The following is a 24,843-nucleotide window of genomic DNA, read 5'->3' on the forward strand; positions in this document are numbered from 1 at the left end:
ACAGCTATTAAGTCTGTATGGCTTATTTAACAGTCTATCTTGTAAAGACGGGACATGGTCTATGCAGAGTGCATTAACCATAACACTTCACAATATGTTTCCTAGGTGACTTTTCCTGCATTCATCAATGATATTAGGCACCACCTTAATCAAAACAGTCCATTTATTGTCTGAAACACCCAGTCTGATGTTAATCCATTAGGAACTCCACATTCATGATGCTGGATAAGGCTTGACCAGATAAGATTGAAGGAGCCATTGTGTTTGTCAGCTCTTGAAGGCTCTCATTTCAAGATGAAAAATGGCCCCTGAGAGTTTGATAAATGGGGGTTTGTGACATCCATAGGCGCCCATTCTATTTTGGTTGGAGTGTTCGCGGTAAGGAGTGGAGGGGAACGTGCACGAGGGCCCTTTAACATTTGCACCTTTCTTCCGTGCGACCTTCAGGCACAATGATTAATTGCCAGGAGAGAGTTTCTTGTCAGTCAGCTTCTGATCTTTGAGCCTTGTGCCCAAACCATCTGCTAAGAGGCGAAAGATCCTGTTTGTCTTACTATAACGGCCTTTATAGCCATTTATGTCATGGTAAAGGGGAGCTGCCATGGCGTGGCCTGCTGCTCTCAGTGGCTAGACTCTACTCTGTCTTGGCGCCCGTTTGCCATCTGTGTGTGCCATGCGGATATTGTTTGGTAGAAAGAATGTTATTATAGCGATTATTTGCTCCCACAATCTTTACAAACATTAGCAATATGCCAAGAACACATTAGTTTGATATTTGCATTTCAATGAAACTGATACAATTTATAATGCTAGAGTGAAAAAAAAAGAAGCAGGTACAAGGACGTTTTGATCTGCAGTTGAGCATGCTCTTCCCTTGGAAGTTTTAACTATTGCCTGAGGCTTTTCCTTACTTTAACCCATTTTCTTCTTTCTGTTCAGTCAATGTGGGTGTCGGTTTTCCTTGGCTATGAACAACTCATCATTGTAGCTTTCATTTTAGAGAAACATGCTCATATTAAGACACTTTCTTTTCAAGGATGCTTTTTCATAAAGAGACAATGGGAAGGTGCCAGCAGGAGTGTGGGCAGCATCTGTAGGTTGGTGCCATAAGCCCCAGTATGATAACAGACTTATAATTAGCTTTTTTTTTTTTAAATCTCACATCATTCCTGTGTGTTCTCTCTTCACATTCATTATACGCGTGTTAAGCTAGTTGCAGCTGTATCTGAGCTGCTTGTGGCCTACTTCATGTGTCCTTCTGATTCGGGACCAAGAGAGACACCAGGTTGTCTCTGAAAGAGGAAAACAGGAGGTGAATGGTGTGTCTGACTACTTCTGTTTGAAATCCTTTCAGTGGACTGCATGGACCCGACATGCTCAGGCCGAGGGGTTTGTGTGCAGGGAGAGTGTCACTGCTTTGTGGGATGGGGCGGGCCTGGATGTGAGAGCCCCAGGGCCTCCTGCATGGACCAGTGCTCCGGACACGGAGCCTTTCTGGCAGACATGGGAACCTGCAGCTGTGACCCCAACTGGACAGGCCATGACTGCTCTACAGGTGAGTGCCTTTCTCATATGAGAGTAAACATTGGCAGAATTCCCTTTCACAGTCCAGTGCTGATTTTGCTCTGATTGCCAAGCACAAAAAGTCAGTGCATTCACAGAAACCATTTCATAGGGCTTATCAAATTTAACTAAGGCTTTATTTCATTTGATTCTATTTTTCTAAGCAATTTTGTCCTCCTATAATGTGCTTTAAAATGTAGCCGCTTCTTTGAAATGATTGGTAGTTGCACCTCTGTAATGGTTAGAATTAAGATGCTATGTTATAAAAACAAATCCTAATAACTGAACTGAAGAAGCCTTTCAGAGGAGAGGTGAAATGTCTTCAGAGTCATCAAACAAGCCCAGTTACCCCTGAGTCGAGCTTCGAATTACCTTGATCTTGATGACTGAGAACCTACACAGAATTCTTAATAGTTCGATGATTAATAAATGAAATAATGCAGCCATGTACAGTGACAGTTTGATTTAAGTGCTGGATTCTATTTATATTTCATGGATCGTCCTAGAAGTCAATATTTCTGATTGGGTTGAAAGAAAACGTCCAACAAAAAGATTCAATTATTCAAATCAATGATCAACTGGAGGTCCACAGCTAGCAATCAGACTCTGGTTGATTTCACTGGAAATCTATTTCCTTTACAAATGGTTTCCTGCTCAATCTCCACATGGTTAACTAGCAGCCACAGAAAAGAGGGGAAACGCAGAGCAGGGATATTGTCAGAGCCATGATCTAATGCAAGTTACTGCTCGTTCTTCAGTTCTGGTTTTCTTCACATTGACGCCGGGCTCACAGCTGATGATAGCTTTCTCTGCTCTGGAGGATTGTTCCCATTGTGTTCATTTTGTCCACGGGGAATGTTCTCTCTCAGCAGGCAGAAAGGCAGAATAGACCTTCTTTAGGATCTGAGGTTGAACAAATCCTGTCCAATTTGGGCTCACATCTGGCAGCAGCCTGCCCCCCTTAAACTTAACAAATATGTGTTTACCAAAATGAAAGTGTTTTGAGTGATAGATCTTAAAAGAGCTGTTCAATGTAAATATCTCACTTGACTGACTTGAAGTATTGGCAGATGCAAAGACAATTCCAGGGGGAAAAAGCAGATCCGGTTGAATAATTTCAAAATGTTCACCTCATGTAATCAACATGATCCTATGTTCATGTTTCATGGCTACTCTGTTGCAAATGAAAGCTTAAGAGAACTCTGTTTGAACAGACCTCTGATGTCGTGTATGTGTTGATCGTCGGTACAACAGGTCTGTTTTCTAGGCATTCTCAACCTTCATCTGCTTTAATTCAGACAACATAATTAGTATTCTCACAAAAATATTTCTGAAATGAAGAAGTCACTTGGATTTGCGAATCTCTTCCTGTCCGAGGCAAACACAATGACCCATTAGGTAATCCCGGGGATTTAGAGGGAAATGGGCAGTTAGTCTGAGTTTGCTTTCCAGCGAACGAACTCTCTTTATCCGCCTTTATCCTGTCCATTGTCGAGCTTTCTGTCCTCTAATATAACACCAATCTTGATAGTAGGGTAGCACAGCTAGCAGCTTATAATTTAACCTTGTAGACTTGTTGAATGAAAAGATGGAAAGCTTTCAATAATCTTCCCATCCCCAATACTTCTAATGAACCAATTCATTTTCTCCTGTGGGTTTAGAACAGTGCGACCTGGGTGTACACAGTTGGTAGTAATGCTGTTACAACAATGCCTGAGGTTTTATGTCCTTTAATATGTGTGTTTTTATGCTATTTTTGCCATTCTCCCACCCAGAGGAAAGTTTGTTTACACGGCCCTTTAGTGCAAATGGTAACGGCCATCAGGGGGATGTGGGTGTTTCTCACAGTGGGCTCCTCTGGCCGTAGATAATGAGGGTTTGCCGGCAGGCTGTAATTGCATCTTTATCACGTTAAAGCTCTCTCCTGTGTTCCAAGTGAGCAGTTGTGTCAGTCAGCTTTGGTCTGCTTTCTCTAACCAATGTGTGTGTGTGTGTGTGTGAATAATTCTGGGAAATGTGTGGTCAGTTTTTTTTTTTTGCAATTTGGCTTTTCAACAAATGTGTTAATGGGATCACTCAAGATGATCATTATGGTCATTAGCACCTCCTATTTAATGCTGTTAATGTCCTCTTTAGGGAGGAAGAAGGCATAGATCTACAAGGATTGATGGGAAAACCTGTGTAGCTACTTCATGTTTAATGTTTGTCCATATGTGTGTGTATAAGCAGTCATAACAGACAGTGATATAAATGCACGCTCTACAACCAAATCTAAAGTCAAATTCTAAAATGATTATCTCTATAGTCTAATAAAGTGCCAGGCTGTAATTAGCAGGGAAAGGTGAGTGTTTATTCACCAGCTTTTTAATCTGGTAATGTCATGTTATGGTTGGTGGCAGGAAAATACCACTAAAATTAAAAATGTAGCTCTGAAAAAATAGACACTGAAAAGGCTGTAATTGACTTATTAAAAGATTTTACCTCCAGTGTGATCCCCTGTGGTCAGATTCGAATTAGCTCGGCTAATAAGCAAGGAATACATGGCTATTGTTCCCCGATGCCCATACTGCTAAGCCGTTTTTTTTTTTTTTTTAACCGAATAGTTAATAAAGAGGTTCACATTTCAATGAGATTCATAATAAATCTGTCAGTGTTTGATTTCCATGAGCTTTCGTCTTGTCGTACATTCCCTCGAGTTCATGAGTCGTGGGTAATGTCTCGAGCTCTACCCGAGCCTGTCAGGGAGGTCTTTCAGCTGCCACACAAAAGCGCCAGCAGTGGTTTACTGCGGCTACGTCTCTCGGCCCCCCTCTTTCCATGAATGTACTTGTTCCTCTGCTACACTGCGCTTGGGTAGAAAAAGCAGCATGTTGACATCCTGTGCCTTGAGTCAATCAAGCCTTAACTGCTGCCTTCAGCTGTTACCAAAGCATATGGAGGAAGAAAAAAAACAAAACAGCATTTACAACAAAATAAAAGAGTGTAACATTTTCTGTTTCATAAAAAAAAAAGGCACTTCTAATAATGTTGCCACTTTTTGAAGAAATTCCAACACTAATTTTTTTCCTCTTTGTGGAAGAAAGAGGAGATTTTTACAAAGAGAAGAAGAGGCAAGGAGAAGAATGAATCTGCTAAGGCCGCCACAATCCATGTCTTTTCTTTGTAATGGACTTATTAGATTTGTATTGTCAAAAAGGATTGCCCCTTATGAGGTGCAGGAATTTCTTTTCAGCTGGCTTCAGACAAGGTAGTGGAGCGTGGCCGCCTTTCCTTGACAATAACTCCTGGATTTGTCTTTTCTTTCACCCTTGTCCCGTCACTGCCTCGTCTTCCCTTTTCCATCCCACTTCCACCACCCCCCCCCCCCCCCTTCCTTACATTCTGTCTGTCGTGCCCCCCCTTTTTTTGTCTCTTTCTATGTCCCTGTCTCCCACAGAGATTTGTGCAGCGGACTGTGGTGGCCATGGCATTTGTGTGTCAGGCACCTGCCGCTGCGACGACGGCTGGATGGGCACTGGGTGTGACCAGAGGGCGTGTCACCCTCGCTGCAACGAACACGGAACTTGCAAGGACGGCAAATGTGAATGCAGTCCTGGTTGGAACGGAGAACACTGCACTATTGGTAGGATGGAGAGGGGTCTCGGGTCAGGGTGGGGGACTCTGTACGTGTGTGTATGTCTGTGTGTTTGGGGGCCAACAAAAGCATAGGCTGTCTGTCTGCTTGTGTGTGTCTGAAGCGCTGGGTGTGAGGGGAAGGGTCCAGTTGGAGAAGAGGGGGAAAAGCATGCTTAATTGAATTTGTGCAACTCGGTAAAGCATGAACAGGTTTACTCAAGGATCTGAGGCTTGCCTTCATGCATTTTAATGTGGGAATGTGCTAAGGTGTCCTTTCATTTTACTCATCCTCTTCCCCATCGCTTTCTTTGCCCCCTTTTCCATTTACTATTATTTCAAATGCTGACATGTGAGTCATTGTGAGCAGGTCAACCACCTCTCTGAGCTGTGTGTTTATACTAACAATTGTTCTTCTTTTAAAAGCTTGCAGTTAAGTTAAGTTCATGAGACCTTGACTAAGTGTCAAAAGTTTTTCTTAAAAGCCTTGAGTCTCTAAAATGTAAAGGAAGTTTTCAGTGAGTTAACAGAGAGTGATCTTTAAGTGCCCATGTGTTTCATTCTTAGTATAGTAAGGTATGTGTTGTATGGGCTGTTAATGTTGGATCTGTATATTTAGTAGACCTCCATTACAGAGTCGAAAGGACAATACAATACATTTCTTATTGAAAATATATTCAGGATCCAACTATTTTTTGAAGTTCATGAAGAGATGACACTCCAAAGTGACCACAGTTATTACAAAAACAACAGATAGAAGAAAGCAGTCATCTTAAGTAAGCCAGTAGATATTCCCACGGCCAAAGAGATGACATGGAATATTTTTGAGTTAATTTTATGGAACTTCGGAGGTTTGAATACTGTTTGTGTTTCAAGTGTAACTTGAAGTGTTTTAATGCAGTGAGCTTTATGATATTTAACATCAGGACCGTCAAACCTCCTTTTGACACTAGAGAAGACCATCTGGAGGACTTGCTATCTTCTGCCTGCTTTGAAAGATCTCCACTTTACCTTCTCTGTTTCTGTGTTGCATTTATTCTCTTTCCCCGTCTCCTCCTGTCCACTCTTCTTCTCCTTTTATTGATTTCTTTCACTTTAAAATAACAAACATATATTTAACAAACGGTTAAATTCAGTACACATTTTGAGAAATCCTTCTTTTTCTTCTATATATATATATATATATATATATATATATATATATATATATATATTTTAACATATTTTTGAAGAAGGCCTTCATACCCCGTGTTTACTTTGATGTTGTGGTAAGGAGCTACTGAATAAGATTTAACACAGGAATGTCTGGATATCCTGTGAAACATCATGCATTCTTTTGAGTTTGTTTGAATAAGAGAGCACGAGTAATAGATCCAGCAGTGCTTTGTTGACATCTGCCAGCTAACACGGTCGCTGACTCATTATAATTCTATGATCCAGCCACTCAAGCATCAGGGAGGAAGTGGAAACACAAAGGCCGTCTCCTTTCCCCCCCACTGCCACAGCTTTTCAGTGACAGAAACGTGCAAATCCCACACATGTGACTCTATATGGAGATGGGGCAAAAGTAGAGAATTCATTTCGTATAGGTGAACATGTATCCTAAATTCAAGTAGATGAAGATGAAGATCGTTTTTCTTGCAGTATTTTCTTGCACATCTCGGAGCGGGGCTGCCTGAGTACAGGGCCTGGCTGAGTCTGTGAATGTTTTATATGCCGGCCTTACATTATTGATGGGCCTTTTATAAGTGCCATATTGAGATCCCCACTCCCTCGACAAGAATATTCCTCAGTGTCATCCATTAAGAAGCCAAAGATCTCAATTTAAATCAATTTTCATTATTGAGAGCTTCGCGTCGGCCTCAAAGCCCACGCTGTTGAGCACAGGAGTTCCAGTTCGGCCTTCACCGTTGCCAAAAGCCTCCGGTGCCCTTGTCGGCCGTGGAGGGGTTTGAGGATTAAAAGTGCTTTTTGGTGAACTCCCTGACCTCCTGTAGGAAATTGCTTGAGAGATTTAAGGGTGGTAATATGTGCATCAATCATGTTGCTTTTGAAATACTCCCCGGAGATACTCTGCCGATCCCAGCAGTTGATAAATGGGGACAGATTGAAATGTTCTTTCTGAACATATCACTTTTTTACCCTCTCTCTAACACTTTTTTGATTTCTTTCTCTCTCTGTCATTCTCTTTTTTATGTGTTCCACCCCCCCCCCTCTCTTTGTCTGTCTCCATTCCTCTCCCTCTGTGTTGGATTGTGTTTGTTGTGTTGCTTGTAATGCATGATTTTGCTTCATGACTGCATTTTTCTTTTCTTTTTCTTTTCTTTTTTATCTTTTTGTAATGTAAACTAACACCTTGCCTTGCTGTCTTGCCATGGAAGTGGCACTGTTCAAACCTCCCTTATATGTCCTGTCTTTTATCTCCCAAGCTCACTATCTGGATAAGGTAGTGAAAGGTATGACATTCCTCCTTCCTTCTATTTTGCCCTCCTCTCATTGTAACCCAAGCCAGCATTAACAAATCATGCACACACACCATGCTCCCCCCCCCCTACATTGACATATGCAAACCCCCTGCACATCTTGCTGCCCCTGAACAAGTCATTCAAGAGATCCCCACCTCCCATCAACTTTTTGCCATATTGTCACACAGTAATCTCCACTTAGCACTTTCACACCTGGTGAGTCAAGTTGTGCTGCTTTCTTGATGTCTTGAATATTTGGTATGTGTGCAGCCTTGGTTTTTTAATAGAGGGGTGTTCGGAAAAAAAGGGGCTTTATAACTTGTGCCATGCATTATGGATGAGTGTGCAGCTGTGAGTAGAGCCTGATAGGTGCTGAGGCCGCATCCTCTCTAATTAAAAGAGTTCATGGTCTGGTTGGTGCAGGGCAAGCAGGGGGTGGAGGCTCTGCAGCAACCCTGCCTCTTTGCCTCCAGTACCCTCTCTCCCTCTCCCTGTGTCCTTGGTAATGGACCACCTGGCATGACAGCGGCTGCCAGAGGAGTCCGTCGAACACTTGCAGCCTCACGTTTGGAGCTGTGTCAGGCAGGCTTGGGCAGGGCTCAGCAGGGGCTCCAGTCTGAAAGGCCTGCCAATTACAATGAACTGGTGCCAGCAGAGAGCGGATCTTTATTTATCCTTGTAATAAACATTCGGAGCTTACTAATCATCTGCCTCCACTGGTCTAACTAGAGTTGTTTTGTCCATTTGCTCAATAAAAGGATGGGTAATGCCCAAATGTGTCTAGGAGGCAAGACACTCGTTTATGGCATTAGTCTTCAACAGTGACTCCCCCTTCTTCAGGGAAACCAGACGGACATGAGGATGGGATTTTTCCTTTTTCTTACAATGATGAATTATTTACATGTTATCCCCATTATTAAACAGACTGCATGCTGGTTGGTCTTTTTTCAATTACTATTTTAAGACAAACAGTCAAAATGAAACCCCATGTGTCTACTCCAAATCCAAATCTATTTTTCTTTTTAAGTCTAAAGTTACTTACTTTTTGTTTGTTTCAGATAGTCATTATATTAATACATTTTTAGTGACTTTCTATATAGGACGAACAGGACAACAGGCAGAAAAGGAAAAAAACAGGGATATTATATTCAGTACTTTTCAACAGTTTTTACAATAAATGTACAATAAATTCTGCTGTTTGTGTTTTAGTTCATATCACTATTTATGAGCAACAACTTCACATTAGATACGTCTTAGTGTTGATGGTCCAAGTTCGCACTATGTTTTGTTCCCTCTTTGTGTTGCGACAACCAAAATGCGACTGATGCATCACTCTGCTAACAACGTGAAGTACAACATGAACCCATTCTCAGTGTTGGATCTACCTCCTATCTTCCTAAACATCTTTCTCTGTTTTTTATTCTCGACACCGTTTCTTCTCTTAACTGATCTAGCTCTCTTCACTACATGTCTCAACTTCACTGCAGCAGTCTCTCTCTCTCTCTTTCTTTCTTTGCTCTCTTATACCCTCACTCTTCTTCTGCCTTTGTGATGTAAGAGCATCGAGGCAGCTGCCCCAGTCTTTTTAGTTGATAAAATGGGTCAGCTTAACATTCTCTCTATATCAATGCAGCTTGCTAACAACACAAACTGTGACAGACTTGTGCGTTTGATATCTTATATAACCCTCTGCCTCAGCAAGGGGATAAGAATCGTAAGGTAGCAGATAACTGCCTAACAGCTCTTGAGAAAAAAAAAAATAATAGTTGAGACCATCCTCTGATCTACGCCCTTGTGTGGACCTCTGCAGAGAGAGACGGAGGAATGTTTCACCTGTCGTTTGGCTCCAGCCTGCTTTCAGCTCCCCTGGGGTCACAAGTCCAGGAACAGTTAGTGAAAGCAAAGTCTTCTCTTGCAAAGCACCAAATGAGCTCAGCCTTATCTATTCCTACTATTTCATTTTGCATTCTCCTTCTCTTAATGACAAGACAAGCACTCTCCCTGAACGAAGAATCTTATTGATTGCTAAGAACAGTCAAATTAGAGACAATTTATCAAAAACGAGGGCAAATTATGATATCAAGCCCCTTTTCAATAACTCACACAGTTTTGGTTCAGCGTGTTCCTTTTTTTGAAATGCTATGATCATGATGATGGTCACATTCGAATATTCCATGAAAACGGATCAAATTATTTTCCGGCATATACACCACTGCTCTCATTACCCAGCTGTAGTGGCATAGATACTGGAGGCCAATCGATTATAGTAATGAGTGAATATTGATTTAGAAGATCTCTCTTATCCGATTCGACTACACAGGGATATAAGACGCTTCACATAAGGTGTATCAAATTAATCAACTTCATTTGAGGGCCAATATGTAGCCCCCCCCCCCCCCCAGCCGTTTTAAATCTGAATATTATTTTAGTTTATTGCAACCCAGATAAAATATCGGCAACAAATCATTGTCATCACACTAGGCCACATTGTTTTATTCTTTTACGGTGGATGTTTTTGTTCAAAAACAAAGAAGAGTTTTTATCTGTGACTTTTAAACCTGCATGTTTGGATATTCTGTGCCGACCTCAGTCTTTGTGCTCTTTTTTTTGTCACGCAGAGGGCTGTCCTGGTTTGTGTAATGGAAATGGTAGGTGCACTCTGGGTAACAATGGCTGGTACTGTGTGTGCCAGCTGGGCTGGAGGGGCACTGGCTGTGACACCTCTATGGAAACTGCCTGCAGTGATGTCAAGGACAACGATGGAGGTAAAATCACAAACAACACACGGAAAAGCCTTTTGTCACTGGCAAGGCAGATACAGGGACTCTTAAATAGACATGGTTGACTATAAAACAAACCCCTTTGTTCTTCAGAATAGACTGTACTATGCACGAGATGAGGACTGGCTTCCAGTCATTCACCTGGACAGCAGGTTTTTATTAGAAAAGCATAGTAGCTGGCCTGAGGTCCTAAGCATGTACTGGCCTCAGGAGGAAGTCCCTGCTATGCCCCCTAACTAGCCCCGAGCAGGGCCAGGCACACACACACACAGAGCCAGCCAGGGGGCTGCACCACTCTTGAGGCCAAGTCAAAGACGTGACTTCCTTTCTTCCAGACCTCATTCTGGGCTTAAGCTTTGCACTAGCATCCCTTATTTATGCAGGGGCTGTTTGTCTCCCCATCACTGTGCAGTTACATCGGGACTCTCTCTGGCAAAGACAGGGTTCTGCTGGGGATTTGACTGACTCCTGACAGCAGGGTTTATTTTTATCACCCATCTGGCGATATAGGCCCCTGAAAGCAAAGGGTAGCTAGTCCAATGACCCACTTCTTTAAAGTAAAGTGCAAGACACAGCAGCTCTTTCTCCTATGTTTTATCTCATATAAATAAACTTTAACATGACTCCAGTCATGTAGTTAAACAGCGTTCAAATGTGAAAGTTATGCCCCTGATGACTCATATGTTTAGTTTCCTTTGCCAGGTATGTGTCCAGGCTGTTGTTAAAAGGGACAGTGTGTGTTCTGTGACTTCTTTGACCTTGTCAGATGGCCTGGTGGACTGCATGGATCCAGACTGCTGTCTGCAGGCAACCTGTCACACCACCGCTCTGTGTGTGGGCTCCCCGGACCCCCTGGACATCATCCAGGAGACACAGATGTCCTCTACCCAGAGCAACCTGCAGACTTTCTACGACCGCGTGCACTTCCTGGTGGGCAGGGACAGCACCCACATCATCCCAGGAGCCAACCCCTTCGATGGAAAGTGAGTCACGAGTACATTCCACCTACCACAGACCACTCCAATGCTTTATATTTTCTGCATCATCTTTGTTCTCATGCGACAGTGTTGACTGTTGAATAAGTAATTTCTGGGTTTATAATCTTACATTTTAATTAATCTACTTAGGATGCTTTCTTTTTTACATAATTTATGTAGGCTGTTGTAATGACTATGCTATGGTTATTGGATGTGTTAGTGAATGGAAAAACATTTTCTTATTTACCAGAATATGCAGGCAGGGGATGCAACTATAGGCAAAAGATGCTAAACCGGGGAGGGACTGGTGGCATGCATAGTTTAAAGGTTGATGGACAGATGATGATGGACAAACATAGAATGTGGCAAAAAGCAGGGAGCCTTCCCTGGCACGAAAGGCATCTCATATTCATGTATTGTGATTACTTTTACTGTAATCCATATGCGGCCCACTCCCAGAGGCAGGGCTCACGACACCCCAGCCCTGGAATCTGAGATGCTTTCATATCAGGCAGGATGACTGTCAAAGTCCCCCAAGATTCCCTGCCTCTCTCTCCCTTTGTCTCCTTCTCTTTTCATCTCTTAAACGCGCGCGAGGCTCTGTCACCGTATTTGCATCCTACTTGCTTGTGGATCCCTTTCATCTTGGCTTACTATACTCCTGTAAAACAAACAGTCAAACGGAAAATAAAGTGAGAAGAGATAAGTTGAGAGTATTTCAAATGTTTGTCTCTGATGAGCAAAGACATATTAAATGTTGTCAAAAACAGCAGACAAATCAAACAAACTCACGAGCATGGATTTATTTGTGTTTTTTTTCTTCCCTTTATTAAATAACAGCAGAAGGTTTTGGTTTCAGACGTCCCTGTTTTTAATTCAGCAGGGCGATTTCTTTGTTCTAAAAGGAAGCATCTAATTCAGCGGCGGCGACTGACACTCAAGCAGGATTATTTTCTTCCGTTTAAATTGCATTATAACACATCTTAGTAATGGGTGCTAAATAAAATGTACATATTGTGCTGCTTGGCAACCTAATGTTGTCCATCTTACCTCAGTGTTTGCAGGTACACATGTTTTTTATCGCTTATGCAACATATGCGCCTCTCTGCCTCAGTTTCTTATGTGAATATTAAGAAGCATCAGTGGTCACTCACTTTGTGATATAAAAATGAATAAATCTGCATATATGAATTACATGGATTGGCGTCAACTCGTACTCTGCTGGATTTTGAACTTTCAGTGGTAGTGTCAGCCCATACTTGAGGAAAGCCCTCGTAACACACTTTGTGACATTTTGCCTCATTGACATTTTTCTGGCTTTCGAGAACCACTCAACACTTTGCAGTTCTTTACTGGACAGAGGAAGAGGCATAGAGGGGTTGAGTAATACTCTCACACAAGAAGAGGCGGCCATAAATAAGTAAAATAAAGAATCCAGAGATGAGCTGCAAGATTGGAAGCTTGGCTCACCTAAAAATATCAGGGATAATCTATTATTCATGCTTGGTATTCATTCCCCACCCACTGACAGATATGAGCGGTTAGGACAGGGGGGTTCAGGGCTTCGGATGAGCCCTGCAGTCACGGTCTCGGCATCTTCCTGATATGCCGAGTCCAGTCACCTGATCATCTCTTCATTGATCCGTTAACCACTTCCTCATGCTAGTAGACATGTTGGACTGCTATTTCTGATGTTTCCCACCACAGAAAGCTGCAGAGGTGCCACTGAATAAAGCATCTGTCACTGCATAAAACGTCTCGACTCTCCGCCGTGACACATAATACAAGAGACTGCTGAGGACCAGCAGTGGAGGCTGACTAGAATAGCAAACAGGGACTTTGTCCGCTAAACAATTTGGGTAAAGATTGATAGCTGACTTATAATAGCGAGGCAGAAGCCATTCGCTTCATTTACAGGCCAGCACTTGTTTATCATTTTATTTAGAAGTCCTTTAAAGGCATAAGGCCATTAGTGTCAGACAGTCTCTTGTTTATTTTGCTTCTAGTGTGCTTTATCCCTTTCAGCAGCCGAATATATTTGTAGAGCTAAGAATTAACACTGATGTCTCCTAACTATGCAGCCTGACTTTGCTCAGTAACATGCAGGAAGGGGGTCTGCTGGTTTGCAGCAGGGTTTACCCTATAATCAAGTTATTTCCATGTTTAATCATGTTTTAGTTGCTTCTGTGGAGATGGTACTATTTATTAGCCTCACTCACAGAAAGTTGTCCTCCGTTAATTCTGGCATACTCTCTTTTCCCCTTTTAAAAACACAGAGCAACACTTACTGTAACATGCATGCTAAGTGAGATGTTTTTAATATTTGGAAAAATAAAATTGTGTCATAGTTGTTTGTCTTTGACGCTTATTTGCCACATTTATTAAATCAATCTAAGTCATCCAAGTCCATTTAACTTGCTCACGGAGCTACTCAACGTCCTCGGCTGAAACAGAAACAGTTTGTGGTAAATCAATAGAGCATTATTGTTCAACAGTCGTTCATGAAAAAACGGTTTCAATTACCTTTATAACTCCTCCTCATACCTAACAACATAAAACAGCAAACTCGCTTCAAATCATCGATAAGAAAAGTCAGATATTGTGCTATTTCCATGTATGACTGTGACATCAGTTCAGAATTTTTTTGAATTTAATGGTGCAACATTACTTTGGCAGAAATGTAAATGAAGCCTTAATCAGCTTCCATTAGTGAAATGGACCAAACTCTTGTCATAATACTCAACATCAGAACATCATGCAGAGAGGATTTCTTTCAGAGTCCCGGTGGCTTCACCTGTTTCTTTTTTTTTATGTCCTCACTTTACCCTTTGTGGATAATGTCTGATATAGTGGAGGTTGGAGACATTGAAAAGTCCTTTGTTTGACTTTGAGAACCGTCTAAGACGGGTGAAATCTCATAAGAAGGGAAGGTTTCTGCAGTGAATACTTAACGCTTTCTTTGCTGCTCTTCTTTTCGTTGTATTTGATGTCAATATTTAAATCATTTGTCTTGGCAGCAAAGAATCATCTCCCCATGTGGTTCACAGAGGCAGAGAGGAGATAGTTCCACTTTCGCAAGCTCAATCTGAAGAAAATGTGGACGATTGCCTCTTCAAACAAGACTGTAAAATAAACTGTCAGCATGAATGATTAATGGTTGACAGCCAGGCCAGCGCTGGGTTAACTTTAGTAGTATTTCTGTGTTAATGCATCCAGATAGATCTTTGGGTCTGAGCCCCAGGATTCAGAGCGGTATCTCCTTGCTTGTTTATTGTGCAGTGGTGGACAGCCAAGGTCTTCTGAAGGGGACCTGGCCTAATTAACATAAAACTGGGTTCCTAGGGACCAGGATAGTGAGGGGTGAATGATCTTGCCTCTGGTAAGGACATGTTGAGGGCAGCTACTAACATACTAGTGTTAATTGTTTCCAGTCCGTGGCAGTGTTTAAGACCCAAATGTATTAAAAATAGCCACGCTCTAATGAAGAAGTGGCAGTGAGGCATTTGTTAGGGGATTTTTTTTTTTTTTTTTTTTGCAAACGACAACAGAAACGATGGCTGACCATTAGTTTAGCCTCACTAATGACCAGGGCAGAATTTGACAAAGGAGACATGATACAGCAAGGTCTAATCTTCATCGGGTTAGTGAGATTGGGAGTTGAACTTGGATGGCTTTCAACTATTGATTGGTGGGGACTGATAATCAGATATAATTTATGCAGCTTTTGGAGACCTGATGCCAGTCTAGAAATCTGTCAAGGACTTGATAACCAGCCAAGCAAGTCTTGCAATCTGCAGCCCTGTTATTTCCCTCTCCTGAGTTCAATAATGGAAAAGATAAATCCTCCTTTTTTAATTAGAGCAAAAGCAAAGTAAACCTTCCTTATCTCATTATCCCTCCATTCTGGGTTGAAAACCCCTTTGAGACTTCCTTGGAGGTGTAAGGTTCGGTTTCTGCTGTTGCTGCTTTTGTTGTGTACAGTATTTATGTTTGGATAACATCCGTGCATACTGTAGATTTTCCTCCACCTTACTGTTCTTGATTCATTTCTCTTACTTTTAGAGGAAATGTTATGCTCTTTATTTCTATCATGATTGTGTTCACTTGGTTTATCAATAGCTGCACATGTACAAGCCCGGGCTGTACAGTTGAATTCCCCCTTGTCCAACTGTTTTCTGAGTCAAGTCAGGGGGGTGTTAATTAACCTGGTTGTTCATTTTGACTCTCTGGTGATGACCCCAATTTGTTTAAATATATTTGTGTAGATTTACTATTTGCATACAGGAGGTTGACAGATGACGTTAAAAACAAAAAGTATGAGGCAGTCCAAAGCCACCTGTATGTAAAGAGTTACTGCGGATCTACTGTTTTTTGCTTTTATTATTAATGCTGTACCTGGACAGAGAACGTTCGTTATAAAGTATTGCTCCTTAACTGTGTTGGTCTTTCCTGCTTCCATACAGCCATGCTTGTGTAATCCGTGGACAAGTGGTGACCTCGGATGGAACACCTCTGGTGGGAGTCAACATCAGTTTCATCAACAGCCCATCCTATGGTTACACAATCACTCGACAAGATGGAAGGTAAGAGCCCTCTTCATTATATTGGCCCACACACAGAACCAAACGACGGGGGGCAAATTCCACTAAATGCAACCTCAATATCATGTGCAGAGATGTGACAGTGATATTTATTTATTTTATAAAATAGTGTGTGTGTTTTTTTAGCTGTGCTGAATTCTAATGATTGAAGAAAACACAGTTGCCACTGCAAACTGTGCTGCCATTGATCTGCTTCGTGCTTTCATTTGGTCCAATTTTGGAGTTCTCGGCTCAATTCCCAGAGAAATCAAACAAAGCCCTTCTGGTACTCTCATAAGTTATGCTTCAGTAGCAGCAGGGAGGGGAAAGAATAAAATATGCCAATTCAAAGCAGCTCACAGGGGCAATGAAACACGGTGCAGATGGACATTATTTATTCCACAAAGGAAGATTTAGAGAGTAAAGTGAAACGTTTAAGTTAAGGCCAAAGACCTGCAATTCATTTATTTTCCTCTGGCTCCTCTGTCGTTGTAACCCAAACATACTTTTTTTGCCCAAATATGAATTTAGTGAAAAATATCTTGACTTGAACACAGTTGTGTGGTAAGTTAACTCTTATGTCCATAGAATGATAAATGCAATGAGTGTCTTCCACAGAAAAGATAAGAAAAGGTTATGGATATCTTCTTCTGCTAAAACACCACACTGTGTCAATCAGTCAATTCCCCAACTTCTTTGCTTCATTGCAGTACCACATGAACCCCTTTTGGAGGGAGACAATAGTTGTTAGGCAAAGTGTTCCAAAAGTAGAAGTGGAAAAAGTCTGAGCTTTCTCTTTGGATTTCTTTGAATGACTCCAAGCCAGCTGCTTTGGCACCAGGAGATTTTCTCTTGGAAATCCGGACAAAACACTCAGAATGGTTAAGACATGTTTCTTAGTGTGACCGAGGAAGGCGAGAGAGTGAAACTTTGGGGGAATGTTTTCTCTGATGTCTGTCCTGATGAGATTTTTTTCACACGTAAGGTACACACTTACAACCTCAAATTGCCCCGTTTCTATCGAAGAAGTTAAAATTAGCAAGGTTTTCTGAGCCGATCCTCCTGACACTTTTATCACTTACAGACACTCTGAAGGGACACATCTTTGCCACAAGTTTTATCTAGATACTTCCTGTTTTTCCTCATTCCTTCCATCTTCTTGTCACTACCTGTTTTCTTCCTATTTTTTACAAAAAGAAAATCTCTCATATCGTCTTCTCCTTCCTCCATCTCTTCATGCTTCCCCACCTCCATCTTCCCAACGGCCCTAAGCCTTTTCTTTCTGGGCATTTCTCTTTCACTTATTTTCCTTTTCCTTTCCTCATGTTCAGGTCTTAAGTCCTTTTCCACTGCACTGGCTTTCCTCATCTCTATCCTTTCCCCACTTATGCATGTCCCATTTTTCTTATGCATCACCCTGCTCTTGTCCACAAAACTCTATACTCTCCTCTTCCTTCTAGCATATGTGTAAACACTACTCCATCTCCCAGGTTCCCCTGTAAACATGCCCACTCTCCTGCAGCTCCCCTGCAATCACTGTAAACTGGCTCAGTGCAGCGTGAAATCAGAAATGCACCTGTTCAGCCACTTACAAATGGGAAAGCTGTCTCAACTCATTTTTTATGATGTGTTCTTTATTGTCAAAGGGCTTAGTTTTTTAAATTACCTTCTCACTGTGTTGAAAAAGTTTTCTGACCTAGACAAAAGAGGTTCATTTAGTTTCTTACAGCTGTGTAGTCATTTTCTGTCAGGCTGAGCACCGATGCACACCTGTTCCTTTTTATGTTTCCCCCCCACTCATCTGTAAAATGCTGATGTGGATTCCAGGTCATTACATTATTAGGTTCCTTTAAGGATCTCTGTAGGAGCTGTGATGTAAAAAAGGGGAATCTAGCGTACACTTAACGACATTGTACGTTGTTAAAAATCCTTTCTAACATCCAAAGATTCTTACTATTTAATGGACAAATCTCCAAGGAACTTATAATCAATATTACTGAATTTCTGGCGACTTTCCTTTTTTCTTTTTTTGATGAGAGTTAAAGAGTTGAAATGTAGTGAATGAGTACTTACTCTCGTTTAAGGCCTCACAAGTGTATATGACATCTATCTATGCAGCTCGTTTTCTTTGTAACTTTTAAACAGTGTCCTTCATACGCTCTCACCTCACCTCAACCCGATACGATTCATTTCATAACTAGAATATATATTGGCTGGGATATGATTGCGTATAATTTGTATGTGGCACGGCAAGTTCATTGGCGGGGTTAACTCTTTGAGCTTGATGCGTTCCTTGAGGGTACAAGCAAGCAAGGCTGTTGCAGGTAGCCTAATAAGTTTTGTCACATGGCTCCGGGCTGTTGTCATGATTGATAACAGCCAGTGAATCACTCCATCGATTTGCCACACTGGCTATGAGTACCTGTCCAGCAGTGTTTGGAGCATGCGTAGCCTTATCCTTCCAGGTGTCATACAGACTGACCTGCTGCAGTTGTATTGCTACTTGTGAATCATAGAAGTGCAAGAGTACCACTATCACAGCTCCCATCTTTTCTGCAGCCTCCACACTGCTGGAAAAAAAACAAAAAACTGGCTCCACTCAAACCGATCCAAGGGCAGAACACCAAGGGTGGAACAAACCTTTGTTTATCACCAAAGCCAATCAAATGTTTACCCTCAAGGGAAGTTAGGATAAGCAGATTCTTTTTATAGTAGCTCAAACCAAGAGGGAGGTTGCCTGGTTTAGAGGCTGTTATTTGGACCTACTTTTTTTTACCTGTAATTTGAAAAAGATGCTTCCCGTGTAAGGAATAGGCCCTGTCCCCGGGGCCCGTAGGTGACCAGGTGCTAATTGGTTCTTAAAGAGAAGCGACAAGAGCTGCACACGTAGTGCAGGTGCAGGACGGCTGTTGTCACCATTCAGCAGTTTTAGATGACAAAATCACCAGAGTGTAGCCTGTTTACTGAGACCCACTTAGGTCAGCCCAGAGGCCCTAAAAAGCAACAGTAGATGGGATTGCATTGCAGGGCTTTTAGACTGATGTAAGAGTGGACAGCCTTCATCTAAGGGATCGATAGAGAAGTGGCTGCTACCTCCATCCTGCTGCACACATCTCTTTCTCTCTCTCACTTATAAGAGTGAACACAGGAGCAGTGCATTACACACACATATGTAAACTGGCAAGACTAGAGCTGAAGCTTTCATCAACTTTTCTTCAAAAACAACCTTCATATTATGACATTTATTAAGAGGTTTTGCTTCAAACATTTCGGTAATGTATTTGTTTATAGCCTGTGTGTGCCTGCATGATAATGCTAAAAAAAAAGTTAGCATCCTTCCTTTACAGTCTTCTTTGTAAAATCATACATTTATTTAAGTTTCATGTTAGTACTTCACTTATTTAGAAAGAGTCGTTTTCATTGATCTTTGTTTACTCCTTCATTTTTAATAGATTGGATGTACTGATTATGGGATTTTAATAGTATTCATCATAATACCAATCTTAACATGATGTGAATCTACATTCATCCTCTCTTGACACTGTGAATGTCTGTGTTGCAGTTTTGACTTGGTGACCAATGGGGGCATGGCTGTAGCCTTGCACTTTGAGCGCGCTCCATTCATCACCCAGGAGCACACTCTCTGGATGCCATGGGGACGCTTCTTTGTCATGGATACCATCGTCATGCGGCATGAAGAGAACGACATCCCGAGCTGTGACCTCAGCAGCTTTGCGCGGCCCAGCCCCGTGGTGTCCCCTGCTCCGCTCACGGCATTCGCTGGCTCTTGCTCGGAAAGGCGGACCGTCGTTCCCGAAATCCAGGTGAATACCCTGCACCCCACCCTCCTCACTGCCCTGCAGGTTGTGATCTGCATGGGTCTCTCCTCCAAATGATTTATTCCACACATCAGGGAGAGACTCTGAAGACTATTAATCATGCACAAGTGTACTAGTGACTCTGTCTTATGGCAGTGCTGTGATTTTATCCTTGTGTAAATTGTCTGCAGAACCTTGGCGAATTTACAATGTACATCGTGCAGTCTCACTGCAAAGTGATAATGACTAGCTCACACACAGGAAACCTCATTTTTTTATTTTATGTTTATATCTATGTACAAGTGAATGTGTCTTGTTGGTGCAAGCACGCTCTTGCATGAACTTGTGTTTGCAGGTGAATGTGCGGCTACTGTGGGTCTGGCAGGCATCTCGGTGCCCTTCTCTAATTACTTGTCTCCTACTTTGCTTCGTGGGATTTATGGCGTATCAGTGAATTTAGAACACAGCCTTGTTTATTTATAGAGCCTCGTCTTTGCTTTTTTTTAAGTGCACCATACGGGAACATCGTCCAAATTACACTTTTCTTTTTTAAAAAGGAATCCAGATCAATGAACCGGACAGAGCTGCAGCAGAGCCAGAGCTTTGTGGACATTTTAAAAAAGAAACGCATCATAACTAAAATGTCATCTGACCAAGGTTGCTTTGAGGAGCTGTTTTAATTGTTACTTTCCATGTTGTTCACTGGAGACAGGCAGCACGAATGTGAATCAATTAGAGCAGGAATTAGTTAGTCAGCCAAACCAATGGTGTCAGTCTTTGATCACGTTGCAACGTCTGAGTGCTGACCTTCGAGTGTGTTATCGAGACATTACAGATCTAACCTCAGTGGAAACTTCCTAAGGCCACAGTGTTGGCGCTTGCTAAACTAACTTTTATTACCTAATATATTATCGCACTGTGCAAGCTCCGAGCCCAAGGGCAATGCTTTGATGCATTTGTCATATGGATTGCAGGAAGGAATATTGCCCCAATGAAGGACTTGCTATTATTAAATCAATTATGAAAAATACTCACAGGAGTACATAATGAAGAAATCTTTCATCGGATTCCCTGTAATACACACATAATTGTCCTCTAATTGATGTTTCTTATCATCCCCATGAGTCCATATATTTGGCTGTAGGCAAGGCTCTAATAAATATGATACAAAGGTCATAGCAGCCACCGACCAGAAGTCACAAATTGACAAGCTACACAAAATAAAGAGCCTGCAGAGGCACATCATATACTCTACCTAAAACACTGAAGGAAAACCTTTCTGTTAGTTTAATATTTTCAATCACTGACAGCCAGCTTTGTTTTTTGTTGTTTTTGTCCATAGTCTTTACAGGAGGAAGTGCCCATACCAGGGTCTGAAATGAAAATCGGCTATTTAAGCAGTAGGACCGCAGGTTACAAGTCAATCCTGAGGGTGACCCTCACCCACCCCACAATTCCTTTCAACCTGATGAAGGTTCACCTCATGGTGGCTGTGGAAGGCAGGTTGTTCAGAAAATGGTTTCCTGCAGCCCCAAACCTCGCATATGACTTTGTGTGGGATAAGGCTGATGTGTACAGCCAGAAGGTCTATGGCTTATCTGAGGCTTTCGGTAAGTGATCAATGTTGCACAATGCATTTTTTTTTTTTTTTTTTTTTTGGGGGGGGGGGGGGGGGATTTCTCCCCGCAATATAAGTGGTTTGCTTATCTTTGCTTTGTTTCCTAGTATCTGTGGGTTTTGAGTATGAGTCATGTCCAGACCTGATTCTATGGGAGAAGAGGACTGCTGTTCTTCAGGGCTATGAAACCACTGCCTCCAAACTGGGAGGATGGACGATAGACAAGCACCATGCTTTAAATATCCAGAGTGGTGAGTCAACTACTAATCCCTTTTTTAAATGTTTGTTCTCAGCCATTTGTTCATTTCAACACCTACTCTAAAGATCATTTTAAACTGCAAGACATCTCAAATTTAGCACATTTAGCAATTCTATTGTCCAAGGCAAAAACACTCGTCTGCAAGTATGTACACTTCAGGGGGAATTGTTGAGAATTTTATAATGAGCTGTTTACTTAATGCAATGATATCAGGAAAATTACAATAATAAAGAGTGTGATTTAATTTAATTTCCCTTTTAAAGAGATAAATCTATCAAATAAAATATCCTTAACCCCTAAAACTAGACTTTGTAATATGTTAACAACATAACATTTTGTGTCGCAAGTCCTTAATATGTCACTCCTGGAGCATTAACGTGCTAACAGAATTAATGATTACTAAGTTAAATAGATTTCTTTCAGTTAAGAGAGGATAGTAGTTTCATACAGTAGCAGAGCTACAGTCTGTCACGCCACAGTCGTGTCATTTGTCACATAGCTAATGAGGAGGCGTTGTGCAAAGTTTATTGGAAAAAACATATGAACATTACAGATGGCATCAGTTGTCCAATCGCATTAGAGGAAAAGGCATTTAAGCAATCTCAATTCCCTGCTAATGACAGTGGGAGTGTCCTGGTTGCGTGGGAAACTTGAGACGAACCAATAAGAGAGAGCATCAGGTAAACCTGCTTGACAGTTTAAAAATGATCATACACTTTTCCATTTAGCCACTTATCAACAAACCTCCACCGTGTCACTCCTTATTGCATTTTAAACATATCATCGTGAGTATGCACATGAGTGCAGATAAGGACCACCGTGTCCACCCCAGTGCCTGAGGCCATGTTTAAAATTAAGTGGTCTTCTCTGCCTGTAGCTTTTTGAGGGTCTTTCAATTCAGCCATTTCATCTAGCATCAGATAGATCTGACTTTTTTTTAATACTGCTGTCCATTTTTAGGGGGGAGGGGGGGTCGTATTGCCAGCAAATAGCTCCTGAAAGGCAGTAATAGGAATGAAGAAAATATAAAACTTGCCACTAGTTAGGATTCAACGTCTGATGTTGACTTGAAGGGCTTATCAGACGAGATGAGGTGCACTTACACGAAAAGCGTTTAGGAAGGTGGCACTTTGATCTGTCCCTCTAAACCTGCTGAGTCCGACTGTGCAGTCTGGAGGAGTCCCTGCCCCTTTTGCCATCTCCGCTGCCAGTCCCTCTACCCCTTACCCACCCTTTGGCATCTCCATGTCTTGTTCATGCCCAGCATTTTTAAAATCATCACTAATTTAATTGCTGTCAGTTTGCTGCTCCCAGCAGCAGCAGCCCCTAAGATTAAATCACGTCCCAGGAAGGCGATGCTTGGCTGATCTTTTTTGATAGACCAAATGTTGTGCTGCTCAGAGAACTCAGATCACCAAGTACCATCAGAAGCCTGAAAACTACATCAGACATGCAGATGCTGAATTTCAAATATGATTAGATTGATTGGGCAGCAGAAGCATCTCTAAATTTACATACTTGGAAATTTTCCAAGACAAGATTGGCAAAACTAATTCAACAAAGTGTGCATGTGTGTGGACACTTGCCTGAATGTCTGCACTTACACTGTACTGCCATGGCTCGAGCTTTGTTCATGTGCAGAGCCTGTGGTAGTAGAACGGCAAGCACAAAGCCATTTAATCTTAGCAAGTCAATCTTCTGTGATTGTGCCTGTGTGGTACAATTCTCGCTCCAAGAGATTCCACTTGTGCCAAGGGCTTTTTGGTTCCCATTTTGGCATCAAATTGTGCCTGTGTTTCCATCCGCTCAGACCACCTCTTATTGCATACACAGACTGCAAATGAAGCAATTTCATGGCTGCAGTTTGCAGAGGTGCACACACAGACATATTTGCAAGTTCAGTGGATTCAGATATGTGTATTTACTATTAATCTGCCAATTTGTTATCTTTCATGATTTTTTACACATTTTTCACAAAATGTACTTTTAAACCGCGAGGAGTCAGGGAACCTGCAACATTAGAGCACGAGGTGAGATTCAGCATGAGTGGTTCCCATCGTCATATTTTAGAAAATAGTCACCCATCCAGAAGAAGAAACAGTTCAGTTTACATATCCCTTTTGCCAGACTCCTGTTAACTGAAATGCACATAATGACACACGTCAGGCAGCGTCAGTAATATTAATTAGTTTAAAAATTAAACTACTCCACAGACAGAGGTTTAAAATGTTAGATGAACAAGTCTAGTCCTGAATTCTTTTTAGAAATTTATCAACAGTTTTTTTATTTCAGCTATTTTTTTCTTCAGTAATAAATAATGCAATAATGGGATGCATATATAATACATATATTATAATGGGTTTGCATTCCTTATTGCACATAAAGATTTTCTGTGTGCTTCCTAGATTGTGAAAGCAGCTTAAATAACATCATCAGCCACTGTTAACATATTCTTTACTCTTTTTTTCAAAGATCAGAGAACCATGTCAAGACTGTGCTTGACCTGAACAGGTTGCAGGTGTTACTTGTTTCTCTCCTCTGCCGTCATCAGGTATTCTACACATGGGGAATGGAGAGAACGTCTTCATCTCCCAGCAGCCTCCTGTAATTGGCAGTGTGATGGGGAATGGGCGCAGGCGCAGCATCTCCTGCCCCAGCTGTAATGGTCTTGCTGACGGAAACAAGTTGCTGGCCCCCGTGGCTCTGGCCTGCGGCTCAGATGGAAGTCTGTACGTGGGCGACTTCAACTATGTGAGGAGGATTTTCACCACGGGGAATGTCACCAGCGTCCTGGAGCTCAGGTAACGGAGGAGCAGCCGACCAACATTCAATCAGGACCCTGAGCTCAGATGGGCTTGCACACAGGTCATAAACCATTGAGGTGGATTAAGATAGACAGAAATACCCTAAAGGCCTAGGATTGATGATCCTTTCACTCTCCTTCACCTATATCAGCTGGAGTGTGTCCGTGATACTGGCTGAAGAGGACGTAATGAGGTTAACACTCGACAAAAGCCTTACTGGAAAATAAACATTTAGTTACATTTCAATAAAGACTTGGATAAATAGATACAATTTATAAATACATCTGATTATTAAGGACAACTTGTGATGTTTCTCCATTAATTCTATTCACTAACAACTGTTTTATAAATCTCTCTTCTAACAACT

General features: G+C 41.8%; 1 protein-coding gene across 1 annotated transcript in view; it reads left to right on the plus strand.

The window, feature by feature from the left end:
* Positions 1–24,843, plus strand: part of tenm4 (teneurin transmembrane protein 4) — a 137,859-nt gene that overhangs the window by 79,869 nt on the left and 33,147 nt on the right. Inside the window, exons 12-21 of the mRNA XM_061047042.1 lie at positions 1,355–1,555; positions 5,000–5,185; positions 7,605–7,631; positions 10,259–10,405; positions 11,187–11,403; positions 15,861–15,980; positions 19,540–19,801; positions 21,138–21,405; positions 21,521–21,664; positions 24,224–24,473. Of these exons, the coding sequence (XP_060903025.1) occupies positions 1,355–1,555; positions 5,000–5,185; positions 7,605–7,631; positions 10,259–10,405; positions 11,187–11,403; positions 15,861–15,980; positions 19,540–19,801; positions 21,138–21,405; positions 21,521–21,664; positions 24,224–24,473 (1,822 nt within the window). The remainder of the gene's footprint in view (positions 1–1,354; positions 1,556–4,999; positions 5,186–7,604; positions 7,632–10,258; positions 10,406–11,186; positions 11,404–15,860; positions 15,981–19,539; positions 19,802–21,137; positions 21,406–21,520; positions 21,665–24,223; positions 24,474–24,843) is intronic.

This window comes from Labrus mixtus, chromosome 9 (assembly GCF_963584025.1).
Source record: "Labrus mixtus chromosome 9, fLabMix1.1, whole genome shotgun sequence".
NCBI classification, from domain to species: Eukaryota; Metazoa; Chordata; class Actinopteri; order Labriformes; family Labridae; genus Labrus; species Labrus mixtus.